The sequence below is a fragment of the Toxorhynchites rutilus genome, chromosome 3 (assembly GCF_029784135.1).
Source record: "Toxorhynchites rutilus septentrionalis strain SRP chromosome 3, ASM2978413v1, whole genome shotgun sequence".
Taxonomy (NCBI): Eukaryota; Metazoa; Arthropoda; class Insecta; order Diptera; family Culicidae; genus Toxorhynchites; species Toxorhynchites rutilus.
Genome location: NC_073746.1, coordinates 29,254,420 through 29,267,982, shown reverse-complemented (window position 1 = coordinate 29,267,982; position 13,563 = coordinate 29,254,420). Strand labels below are relative to the sequence as shown.

Here is a 13,563-nt window from a genome sequence, read left to right as displayed (position 1 = left end):
AGATATTTTTCTTACTGTAGAGAGAATAGCTATATTTTTAGTGGCAAAATGTGGCAACATTAGAAACGATAGACACATTATCGAGCGACGATGTGCCAATTGAAGTGAAATTGTAAGGCCCTGCTCACAAGTGGTATGATTTTATTCAACTTTATTTTGTTTATTTTGTTTATTGACATTCGGAATTGTTTGATAGATTTTATGGACATCATGGCGTGCCCTTGTATTATTATAGTGTCATTCGCATATTGTTCCGGATCTTAGCCGCGGAAAGTATCCTTGGAGTGGACAGAAAACTGAAACGTGTCCTAGATGGTTGGTTGTAATTAAACTAGATGGATTTAATCCAAGTGGATCCTTCTGGATGGACGCCAACGTATAAAATAAAAAAAGGGTTGACTCTACTCAAACACGTCGTGTTCCGAAGATGATCATTATTAAAACTGGATGCTGAATTGGTACCGGTTACAATAAATTATCTCCCTTGAGGTTTATAAATTTTTTTGATCATTCGGCAATTTATATCGGGAGAGTAAATGTGTAGTGAGAGTAGCTTCTGTTGTAATATTTCACTTTTGAAATATTTCCCTCGCAGTGTAATCTAGTACCACAATGTGATTTTAAATTGGGAATAGGGTTTACAATATATGGAATAATTTAGTTTGTAATGGGCTGCCGCAACACATATTATTATAGTGTCATTGTCTGTTCCAGAATCGCTGTAGCCAACGAGTAGTCAAGGATGTTTGTCAAGGTAGAGGATTAATTTGGAAACTCTCTAATTGGATTTTCAAAGGCTGCGAGAGAGTTGCGGCAAAACAACGCAAACCGTCGGCCTTTTCCAGGGCCACTAAAAATGTCTAAATATGTTATTATTGTTCCTTTTTTAAGCTTAGTCATCCATATTTTTTTTTTGTTTTAGAAATATATGAAAAAAATAAAATAAAGTAAAGCTCTACATTCAATCCTAGGAGCATTATAGAAAAACGAACAGAGCGTCCAGATTCTAATCAACTGTTAGTTTTCATCAACTTACCTGGCAAACGTGGCGGCCTCGATAGCTCCACCGGACAGACTCGACGTCTTCGCTTGGGCAGCTTGGCACGGGCCTGTGTGTGCGAGTAGTACATCGTGAAGTTGCTCACGATGACGGGCACCGGCAGGGCAATCGTCAGCACACCGGCCAGAGCACACAGCGCTCCCACGAACATCCCGATGTAAGTTTTTGGCGTCATATCACCGTACCCGACGGTGGTCATTGTTACCAGGGCCCACCACAACCCCAGCGGTATGCTGTTGAAATCGTTGTGCGGATTGATTTGTATCCGCTCGGCGTAATACACCAGGCTGGCGAATATCACGATACCTAAAACTAAGAAAAACACCAGCAGCGTCAACTCTTTGGCCGAGGCTCGGAACGTTTGGATGAGGATCTTCAGCCCGGACGAGTGGCGCGTCAGCTTGAACAATCTCATGATGCGGATGATCGAGAAGAACTCCAAGATGTCGGCATTCTCCAGATGGGACGCGAAACGCTGCAGTATCAAATCGATGAAGAAACTCAGCGTGGCGATGTAGTCGATGATATTTACAGATGACGTGATGAATCTAAGTTTGCTCGGTGACGAGATGAACCGTATCTAGAGGAAGCAAGAATTTATATCAAGTGAACACAATTTCTGCAATCGAATTACCATTATTTCGATAGTGAACCAAGCATTGCACACACACTCGATGTAGAAGAACGCAACGTGAGCATTAGTTTGCGTCTTGTCCAACACCCAGGATGTGTTCTGACTGGCCGTCTTAACTGTGATGTTCCGGATGTATGGCACTCGCATGTCCGGGTGTGTCTTCAGACAGAATGATATGATCGATACACAGATGAAGAAAACTGATATGATGCCGATTATCTGCAGGAGGAGAAAAAGAAAAGAAGAATTATGATAAATTACCCTGAATTTGTATGCTAATTTTCCCAACTGAATAAATAACTTGAACACTAAGCCCCGTGTAGTCAAGGATCCTCACTGAAAGTAATTAACATTTTCGATTTCAGTATCATCAGGCAGCCACCAAAGAGTTTGTTCCCTCAAATCAGCTTAGCCAACTACTTCCGAATAATGCGACCCAATCGAATGAATGGCGTGAATCGGATTTGTCGCTTCCCAGGCAAAAGCAAGTTAATGTTTCAGCAAATTTCACCTCAATACTACTGCCAAAGCGTACGAAATTTACTTTCCTTCACCACTCAATCGGACGACTGAAAATCCCCCATCTAATTTACATATCATAAAACATTCCCTTTTCACACTGCGATACTCTCTGTCTCGCTGTCTGCGTAGTTGGGCCCTATCCTGACGCCCCCACGCAGGGATCCACGACCGAAGCGCAAAACTTTGGCCCATTTCTGGCGTAAAAGAGAGAGGCTTTATCTCGTGCAAACGATCCGATAAATCACCTCCAAAATAACCAGTTTCATAATACCCTATCTCGTCCTGTTACCTCGCATGACATACCACCTTCTAGGTACACACAGGAATATATATCCTCCGAGCGGCAAACTATTTCTGACGCCCGAAGGAAGCGCTTTGATTGGCAGATTTGTATATTGGATGGATCGGGAATGATTCCTGGGGCAAACTTTCGCCGCCCGCTGCTGCCTTCGCTTACTGACGATAGAGGCAATTGAACAGGGCGAGGAAAAATAATTCTTCGTTTGGGCTGACAGATGGGGGCCATCGCGTTGGGTTCTGTCAGGCCGACGCGCTGTAATCGATGGATGGAAAATTGGCTGATTGACTGAAAGCCCATGGTTCGGTAGCGTCTCCGCACCCGGAACGGGGCGAATTCCAATTTCGGCCGAATTGAAACAAAAACACATTACGGGTAGGCAGGCAACAATGGCGCCCGTGTCTGTCGCTGGGATCTGGTGGGTTTCTTGCTGGCGTATCCTGGCGGGATTTCAGAATTCGCTCAAATTGGGAGATTGATTGGTTCTTTGTTCGAGGGCTGAGGAAGTTTATTTATATCTCTGAATTTATTGTGCTACGAGAGGACCACGTTTTCTGTGTTTGACATTGCACTGGTGTTCGACCGACATCTTTTTTCGCACTAATAGAAATTATTCTTTAATATTAAGGCAAACATTAACTCCTTGTTTTTTGGATTAAACGTATTCGAATTCTGGCATGTGACTGAATGTAGCATCAAGACTCTACATGGTCATGAACAAGCGTAGCTCAAAACTACAGCAGCTCAATAAATATATTGAGTTGTTATTTTGACGTAGAACTACGTCTTTCATTTCTATACCGGGGTGTAAAATCAAAGTTTCGAAAACGAAAGCGTTACGCCGGAGACCGAGATTTTGAGTGTTAATAGCTCCTAAACAACTGAACGAAATGGTATGATAAACACTTCATTCGAAAGATAAAATGTCTACGCGTTCTATACTTGTTACTTTCTGATCCAAAAACTTGTTTCAATAGTCTTAAAATTGCTTTCAAAACAGGCTATTGAAATCACCAATCGGTATATAAGCGAGCGCCGCTCGGAAATCCACTCAGTTCTAATTGAACAGCGATTGGAGCATGTTGTCGCTGTTGTGGTGAAGCTCTTCATTTATCATGAAAGCGCGGATAAACGGTGTCACCAAGAGCCTGTTTGTGCACCTTAGGCCAGAAGGGAATCCATCAGGAGGAGAGTGATGCTACAAACGGTTCCCCGGGAAGATCTCGAAGCAGCCGCTACACACACACACATACACGCACGGAATTCTTTCCGTTTGGATCGAGAAAGATCCGGAAAATAATCTGCCAGTTCCTCTAGGAATTTAAAAATACATTCATGTGAAAGAGTTTATTTGAATGTTTTCTATCCATGTAACACTGTGACCAAATATGTTTCAATCAAGTGCTATTAACAGATGGTTATCGAGTTAGCATTAACCACTGGTGGGCTTCCAGTATCGAGGAAAATGTGGAAATATCTAATCGTTACTGAAAATAATCTGCCAGTTCCTCTGGGAATTTAAAATTACATTCATATGAAAGAGTTTATTCGAATGTTTTCTATCCATGTAACACTGTGACCAAATACATTAGGTTTTGTGATTTTTCAATCAATCGCAATCAACAGGATAGCTTCTGAAGATTATTCTTCCCCATCAGTAGGATATTTCCGTATCCAATATTGGATGCATAAAACCTTGTGCCTCCAACGTAACGCTCTCGTTTTCGAAGTTCTCCAAATATTCATTCATTCAGAATGAATTCAGATTCAACTTCATACAAATGATCTCTAAATCAACGATAGTCCTACGTCACCCTTGCGGTTATACCATAGATATAACCCACTTCCTGTTTTGACGTAGGACTACGTCTTTCATTTCTATACCGGGGTGTAAAATCAAAGTTTCGAAAACGAAAGCGTTACGCCGGAGACCGAGATTTTGAGCGTTAATAGCTCCTAAACAACTGAACGAAATGGTATGATGAACACTTCATTCGAAAGATAAAATGTCTACGCGTTATATACTTGTTACTTTTTGATCCAAAAACTTGTTTCAATAGTCTTAAAATTGCTTTCAAAACAGGCTATTGAAATCACCAATCGGTATATAAGCGAGCGGCGCTCGGAAATCCACTCAGTTCTAATTGAACAGCGATTGGAGCATGTTGTCGCTGTTGCGGTGAAGCTCTTTATTTATCATGAAAGCGCGGATGAACGGTGTCACCAAGAGCCTGTTTGTGCACCCTAGGCCAGAAGGGAATCTATCAGGAGGAGAGTGATGCCACAAACGGTTCCCTGGGAAGACATCGCTACACACACATACACGCGCGGCTATTAACAGGTGGTTATCGAGTTGGCATTAACCACTGGTGGGCTTCCAGTATCGAGGAAAATGTGGAAATATCTAATCATTACTGAAAATAATCTGCCAGTTCCTTTGGGAATTTTCAAAATATATTCATGTGAAAGAGTTTAATTGAATGTTTTCTATCCATGTAACACTGTGACCAAATATGTTTCAATCAAGTGCTATTAACAGGTGGTTATCGAGTTGGCATTAACCACTGGTGGGCTTCCAGTATCGAGGAAAATGTGGAAATATCTAATCGTTACTGAAAATAATCTGCCAGTTCCTTTGGGAATTTTCAAAATATATTCATGTGAAAGAGTTTAATTGAATGTTTTCTATCCATGTAACACTGTGACCAAATACATTTGGTTTTGTGGTTTTTCAATCAATCGCAATTAACAGGATAGCTTCAGAAGATTATTCTTCCCCATCAGTAGGATATTTCCGTATCCAATATTTTATGCGCCCGCAATCGATTATTGCTCAGTCGCCGAAAGTTCCAAGCTCAGAGAGTTCATTCCCCTCTAGTTTGCCTTCCAAATTGCCATCGTAAACCACACCTTCTCTCGATTCAATCACACACAAAAAGCATACTTAAGCGATATTCTGGTGGTGAGACACATTCATTTTTCGTGAGGACATCGACAAGACAACATCGTTGCCTAACGTGCTGGAGGAGGTGGACGGCAAAGGATCGACACATACACACGCAGAACTCTTTCCGTTAGGATGCCATTCAGCATCGGGAAAGTTCCGGAAAGATCTAATCATTGCTGGAAAATAATCTGCCAGTTCCTCTGGGAATTTTCAAAATATATTCATGTGAAAGAGTTTAATTGAATGTTTTCTATCCATGTTACACTGTGACCAAATATGTTTCAATCAAGTGCTATTAACAGGTGGTTATCGAGTTGGCATTAACCACTGGTGGGCTTCCAGTATCGAGGAAAATGTGGAAATATCTAATCGTTACTGAATATAATCTGCCAGTTCCTTTGGGAATTTTCAAAATATATTCATGTGAAAGAGTATAATTGAATGTTTTCTATCCATGTTACACTGTGACCAAATATGTTTCAATCAAGTGCTATTAACAGGTGGTTATCGAGTTGGCATTAACCACTGGTGGGCTTCCAGTATCGAGGAAAATGTGGAAATAACTAATCGTTACTGAAAATAATCTGCCAGTTCCTTTGGGAATTTTCAAAATATATTCATGTGAAAGAGTTTAATTGAATGTTTTCTATCCATGTAACACTGTGACCATATACATTTGGTTTTGTGGTTTTTCAATCAATCGCAATTAACAGGATAGCTTCAGAAGATTATTCTTCCCCATCAGTAGGATATTTCCGTATCCAATATTGTATGCGCCCGCAATCGATTATTGCTCAGTCGCCGAAAGTTCCGAGCTCAGAGAGTTCATTCCCCTCTAGTTTGCCTTCCAAATTGCCATCGTAAACCACACCTTCTCTCGATTCAATCACACACAAAAAGCATACTTAAGCGATATTCTGGTGGTGAGACACATTCATTTTTCGTGAGGACATCGACAAGACAACATCGTTGCCTAACGTGCTGGAGGAGGTGGACGGCGAAGGATCGACACATACACGCGCAGAACTCTTTCCGTTAGGATGCCATTCAGCATCGGGAAAGTTCCGGAAAGATCTAATCATTGCTGGAAAATAATCTGCCAGTTCCTCTGGGAATTTTCAAAATATATTCATGTGAAAGAGTTTAATTGAATGTTTTCTATCCATGTTACACTGTGACCAAATATGTTTCAATCAAGTGCTATTAACAGGTGGTTATCGAGTTGGCATTAACCACTGGTGGGCTTCCAGTATCGAGGAAAATGTGGAAATATCTAATCGTTACTGAAAATAATCTGCCAGTTCCTTTGGGAATTTTCAAAATATATTCATGTGAAAGAGTTTAATTGAATGTTTTCTATCCATGTAACACTGTGACCAAATACATTTGGTTTTGTGGTTTTTCAATCAATCGCAATTAACAGGATAGCTTCAGAAGATTATTCTTCCCCATCAGTAGGATATTTCCGTATCCAATATTTTATGCGCCCGCAATCGATTATTGCTCAGTCGCCGAAAGTTCCAAGCTCAGAGAGTTCATTCCCCTCTAGTTTGCCTTCCAAATTGCCATCGTAAACCACACCTTCTCTCGATTCAATCACACACAAAAAGCATACTTAAGCGATATTCTGGTGGTGAGACACATTCATTTTTCGTGAGGACATCGACAAGACAACATCGTTGCCTAACGTGCTGGAGGAGGTGGACGGCGAAGGATCGACACATACACGCGCAGAACTCTTTCCGTTAGGATGCCATTCAGCATCGGGAAAGTTCCGGAAAGATCTAATCATTGCTGGAAAATAATCTGCCAGTTCCTCTGGGAATTTTCAAAATATATTCATGTGAAAGAGTTTAATTGAATGTTTTCTATCCATGTTACACTGTGACCAAATATGTTTCAATCAAGTGCTATTAACAGGTGGTTATCGAGTTGGCATTAACCACTGGTGGGCTTCCAGTATCGAGGAAAATGTGGAAATATCTAATCGTTACTGAAAATAATCTGCCAGTTCCTTTGGGAATTTTCAAAATATATTCATGTGAAAGAGTTTAATTGAATGTTTTCTATCCATGTAACACTGTGACCAAATACATTTGGTTTTGTGGTTTTTCAATCAATCGCAATTAACAGGATAGCTCATATATATACTAGTAACAATACAGTAAGGAGTTCGGCTCCTTTAAACCTATGTAACTGAGCCTGTAAAAATAAACGATTTAAATAAAAAAAAAAAACAGGATAGCTTCAGAAGATTATTCTTCTCCATCAGTAGGATATTTCCGTATCCAATATTGTATGCGCCCGCAATCGATTATTGCTCAGTCGCCGAAAGTTCCGAGCTCAGAGAGTTCATTCCCCTCTAGTTTGCCTTCCAAATTGCCATCGTAAACCACACCTTCTCTCGATTCAATCACATACAAAAAGCATACTTAAGCGATATTCTGGTGGTGAGACACATTCATTTTTCGTGAGGACATCGACAAGACAACATCGTTGCCTAACGTGCTGGAGGAGGTGGACGGCGAAGGATCGACACATACACGCGCAGAACTCTTTCCGTTAGGATGCCATTCAGCATCGGGAAAGTTCCGGAAAGATCTAATCATTTCTGGAAAATAATCTGCTAGTTCCTCTGGGAATTTTCAAAATATATTCATGTGAAAGAGTTTAATTGAATGTTTTCTATCCATGTTACACTGTGACCAAATATGTTTCAATCAAGTGCTATTAACAGGTGGTTATCGAGTTGGCATTAACCACTGGTGGGCTTCCAGTATCGAGGAAAATGTGGAAATAACTAATCGTTACTGAAAATAATCTGCCAGTTCCTTTGGGAATTTTCAAAATATATTCATGTGAAAGAGTTTAATTGAATGTTTTCTATCCATGTAACACTGTGACCATATACATTTGGTTTTGTGGTTTTTCAATCAATCGCAATTAACAGGATAGCTTCAGAAGATTATTCTTCCCCATCAGTAGGATATTTCCGTATCCAATATTGTATGCGCCCGCAATCGATTATTGCTCAGTCGCCGAAAGTTCCGAGCTCAGAGAGTTCATTCCCCTCTAGTTTGCCTTCCAAATTGCCATCGTAAACCACACCTTCTCTCGATTCAATCACATACAAAAAGCATACTTAAGCGATATTCTGGTGGTGAGACACATTCATTTTTCGTGAGGACATCGACAAGACAACATCGTTGCCTAACGTGCTGGAGGAGGTGGACGGCAAAGGATCGACACATACACGCGCAGAACTCTTTCCGTTAGGATGCCATTCAGCATCGGGAAAGTTCCGGAAAGATCTAATCATTGCTGGAAAATAATCTGCCAGTTCCTCTGGGAATTTTCAAAATATATTCATGTGAAAGAGTTTAATTGAATGTTTTCTATCCATGTTACACTGTGACCAAATATGTTTCAATCAAGTGCTATTAACAGGTGGTTATCGAGTTGGCATTAACCACTGGTGGGCTTCCAGTATCGAGGAAAATGTGGAAATATCTAATCGTTACTGAAAATAATCTGCCAGTTCCTTTGGGAATTTTCAAAATATATTCATGTGAAAGAGTTTAATTGAATGTTTTCTATCCATGTAACACTGTGACCAAATACATTTGGTTTTGTGGTTTTTCAATCAATCGCAATTAACAGGATAGCTTCAGAAGATTATTCTTCCCCATCAGTAGGATATTTCCGTATCCAATATTTTATGCGCCCGCAATCGATTATTGCTCAGTCGCCGAAAGTTCCAAGCTCAGAGAGTTCATTCCCCTCTAGTTTGCCTTCCAAATTGCCATCGTAAACCACACCTTCTCTCGATTCAATCACACACAAAAAGCATACTTAAGCGATATTCTGGTGGTGAGACACATTCATTTTTCGTGAGGACATCGACAAGACAACATCGTTGCCTAACGTGCTGGAGGAGGTGGACGGCGAAGGATCGACACATACACGCGCAGAACTCTTTCCGTTAGGATGCCATTCAGCATCGGGAAAGTTCCGGAAAGATCTAATCATTGCTGGAAAATAATCTGCCAGTTCCTCTGGGAATTTTCAAAATATATTCATGTGAAAGAGTTTAATTGAATGTTTTCTATCCATGTTACACTGTGACCAAATATGTTTCAATCAAGTGCTATTAACAGGTGGTTATCGAGTTGGCATTAACCACTGGTGGGCTTCCAGTATCGAGGAAAATGTGGAAATATCTAATCGTTACTGAAAATAATCTGCCAGTTCCTTTGGGAATTTTCAAAATATATTCATGTGAAAGAGTTTAATTGAATGTTTTCTATCCATGTAACACTGTGACCAAATACATTTGGTTTTGTGGTTTTTCAATCAATCGCAATTAACAGGATAGCTCATATATATACTAGTAACAATACAGTAAGGAGTTCGGCTCCTTTAAACCTATGTAACTGAGCCTGTAAAAATAAACGATTTAAATAAAAAAAAAAAACAGGATAGCTTCAGAAGATTATTCTTCTCCATCAGTAGGATATTTCCGTATCCAATATTGTATGCGCCCGCAATCGATTATTGCTCAGTCGCCGAAAGTTCCGAGCTCAGAGAGTTCATTCCCCTCTAGTTTGCCTTCCAAATTGCCATCGTAAACCACACCTTCTCTCGATTCAATCACATACAAAAAGCATACTTAAGCGATATTCTGGTGGTGAGACACATTCATTTTTCGTGAGGACATCGACAAGACAACATCGTTGCCTAACGTGCTGGAGGAGGTGGACGGCGAAGGATCGACACATACACGCGCAGAACTCTTTCCGTTAGGATGCCATTCAGCATCGGGAAAGTTCCGGAAAGATCTAATCATTTCTGGAAAATAATCTGCTAGTTCCTCTGGGAATTTTCAAAATATATTCATGTGAAAGAGTTTAATTGAATGTTTTCTATCCATGTTACACTGTGACCAAATATGTTTCAATCAAGTGCTATTAACAGGTGGTTATCGAGTTGGCATTAACCACTGGTGGGCTTCCAGTATCGAGGAAAATGTGGAAATATCTAATCGTTACTGAAAATAATCTGCCAGTTCCTTTGGGAATTTTCAAAATATATTCATGTGAAAGAGTTTAATTGAATGTTTTCTATCCATGTAACACTGTGACCAAATACATTTGGTTTTGTGGTTTTTCAATCAATCGCAATTAACAGGATAGCTTCAGAAGATTATTCTTCCCCATCAGTAGGATATTTCCGTATCCAATATTGTATGCGCCCGCAATCGATTATTGCTCAGTCGCCGAAAGTTCCGAGCTCAGAGAGTTCATTCCCCTTTAGTTTGCCTTCCAAATTGCCATCGTAAACCACACCTTCTCTCGATTCAATCACACACAAAAAGCATACTTAAGCGATATTCTGGTGGTGAGACACATTCATTTTTCGTGAGGACATCGACAAGACAACATCGTTGCCTAACGTGCTGGAGGAGGTGGACGGCAAAGGATCGACACATACACGCGCAGAACTCTTTCCGTTAGGATGCCATTCAGCATCGGGAAAGTTCCGGAAAGATCTAATCATTGCTGGAAAATAATCTGCCAGTTCCTCTGGGAATTTTCAAAATATATTCATGTGAAAGAGTTTAATTGAATGTTTTCTATCCATGTTACACTGTGACCAAATATGTTTCAATCAAGTGCTATTAACAGGTGGTTATCGAGTTGGCATTAACCACTGGTGGGCTTCCAGTATCGAGGAAAATGTGGAAATATCTAATCGTTACTGAAAATAATCTGCCAGTTCCTTTGGGAATTTTCAAAATATATTCATGTGAAAGAGTTTAATTGAATGTTTTCTATCCATGTAACACTGTGACCAAATACATTTGGTTTTGTGGTTTTTCAATCAATCGCAATTAACAGGATAGCTTCAGAAGATTATTCTTCCCCATCAGTAGGATATTTCCGTATCCAATATTGTATGCGCCCGCAATCGATTATTGCTCAGTCGCCGAAAGTTCCGAGCTCAGAGAGTTCATTCCCCTCTAGTTTGCCTTCCAAATTGCCATCGTAAACCACACCTTCTCTCGATTCAATCACATACAAAAAGCATACTTAAGCGATATTCTGGTGGTGAGACACATTCATTTTTCGTGAGGACATCGACAAGACAACATCGTTGCCTAACGTGCTGGAGGAGGTGGACGGCGAAGGATCGACACATACACGCGCAGAACTCTTTCCGTTAGGATGCCATTCAGCATCGGGAAAGTTCCGGAAAGATCTAATCATTTCTGGAAAATAATCTGCTAGTTCCTCTGGGAATTTTCAAAATATATTCATGTGAAAGAGTTTAATTGAATGTTTTCTATCCATGTAACACTGTGACCAAATATATTTCAATCAAGTGCTATTAACAGGTGGTTATCGAGTTGGCATTAACCACTGGTGGGCTTCCAGTATCGAGGAAAATGTGGAAATAACTAATCGTTACTGAAAATAATCTGCCAGTTCCTCTGGGAATTTTCAAAATATATTCATGTAGAAGAGTTTAATTGAATGTTTTCTATCCATGTAACACTGTGACCAAATATGTTTCAATCAAGTGCTATTAACAGATGGTTATCGAGTTAGCATTAACCACTGGTGGTCTTCCAGTATCGAGGAAAATGTGGTAATATCTAATCGTTACTGAAAATAATCTGCCAGTTCCTCTGGGAATTTAAAATTACATTCATGTGAAAGAGTTTCACCCCTATTCTGTATTTAGATCGATTCGAAATATTTCGAACGACTCCATAAAATTACATTCTGTATTCCGTTCGAGTTGTTTTTGCATTTCGTTCGATTTGTTCGTCTTCGAACATTATATGGATAAAACGTTCGAAATAGACAGCCCTATTCTGTATTCCGACGGATTTCGGAATTCGTTCGAGATCGTTAGTTCGTTCGAGCTATAATTTCGCTTCACCTGTTTCAAACGTTTTGCCCCTTTAATGTTCTAAGAGAAACAGATCGAACGAAATGCAAAAACAACTCTAACGGAATACAGAATGGAATTTAATCAAGTCGTTCGAAATATTTCGAATCGATCGAAATACAGAATAGGGGTGTTTATTTTAATGTTTTCTATCCATGAAACAGTGTGACCAAATACATTTGGTTTTGTGATTTTTCAATCAATCGCAATTAACAGGATAGCTTCTGAAGATTATTCTTCCCCATCAGTAGGATATTTCCGTATCCAATATTGGATGCATAAAACCTTGTGGCTCCAACGTAACGCTCTCGTTTTCGAAGTTCTCCAAATATTCATTCATTCAGAATGAATTCAGATTCAACTTCAAACAAATGATCTCTAAATCAACGATAGTCCTACGTCACCCTTGCGGTTTTACCATAGATATAACCCACTTCCTGTTTTTTGATATACATAAGTGGATTGAAGAAAACAATAGAAAATAAATCAGTAACAATTTTGAACTTTGAGGTTTGGCTTTTTTTTTCGTTAAAATGAGAATTAAGGCTAAAGTGGAAATGAAAAACAGTACTAGAAAACCCAAAGCCCAAAATACAAAAAATCCATTCACATCTTGTTCACGTATGCAGAAGTTGGTAAAATATGACAACAAGTTTTTTTGAAAATTTCGAGCCAAGTTTCGTTGGTATTCCAGAATTTTACAGCAATACGCAAAACAATCAAACAGACAGCAAAAAATTAAGTGGAAACCAGGGTTGCCTAAATTACAGACAAATATGTATTTCTACAAATTTTCGGACATTTGAAATCAAAAAAACTGCAGGGTTTCTTTTTATTTCACACTGAATGAACAGTTTTTTTGAATCACAATCCAATATTAAGTATGGCTTAAAGTTGAGAATAACAAGTTCAACAACTTCAACTCATTGGGCATAAAATTGTATAGCTTCTGTGATGTGTTTTGAAATTCATTACTGAGTAACTGAGTTCCTGTTCTGTTATATTTCGACACGTATTTTGAACGAGGAAAACCTTCAATTCTGCGACATTGAAATATTTTCCTTTTTTCCGAGCTATATAAGTGTTCGGTGCAATTACCGTAATTCTACGATCATTCCCTAAGTACGGTAAATTAATAAAAAAATTTA

General features: G+C 39.5%; 1 protein-coding gene across 4 annotated transcripts in view; it reads right to left on the bottom strand.

Annotated features, from left to right (window-relative positions):
• Window positions 1–13,563, bottom strand: part of LOC129775505 (potassium voltage-gated channel protein Shaw-like) — a 410,947-nt gene that overhangs the window by 58,600 nt on the left and 338,784 nt on the right. For all 4 annotated transcript variants that reach the window (XR_008742971.1, XM_055780317.1, XM_055780319.1 and 1 more), the window contains 2 exons: window positions 1,695–1,913; window positions 1,037–1,640 (listed from right to left, as the gene is read on the bottom strand). Coding sequence is in view for 3 of the 4 variants with exons in the window: in XM_055780317.1 (XP_055636292.1) it covers window positions 1,037–1,640; window positions 1,695–1,913 (823 nt within the window). In the remaining variant the exon portion in view is untranslated. The remainder of the gene's footprint in view (window positions 1–1,036; window positions 1,641–1,694; window positions 1,914–13,563) is intronic.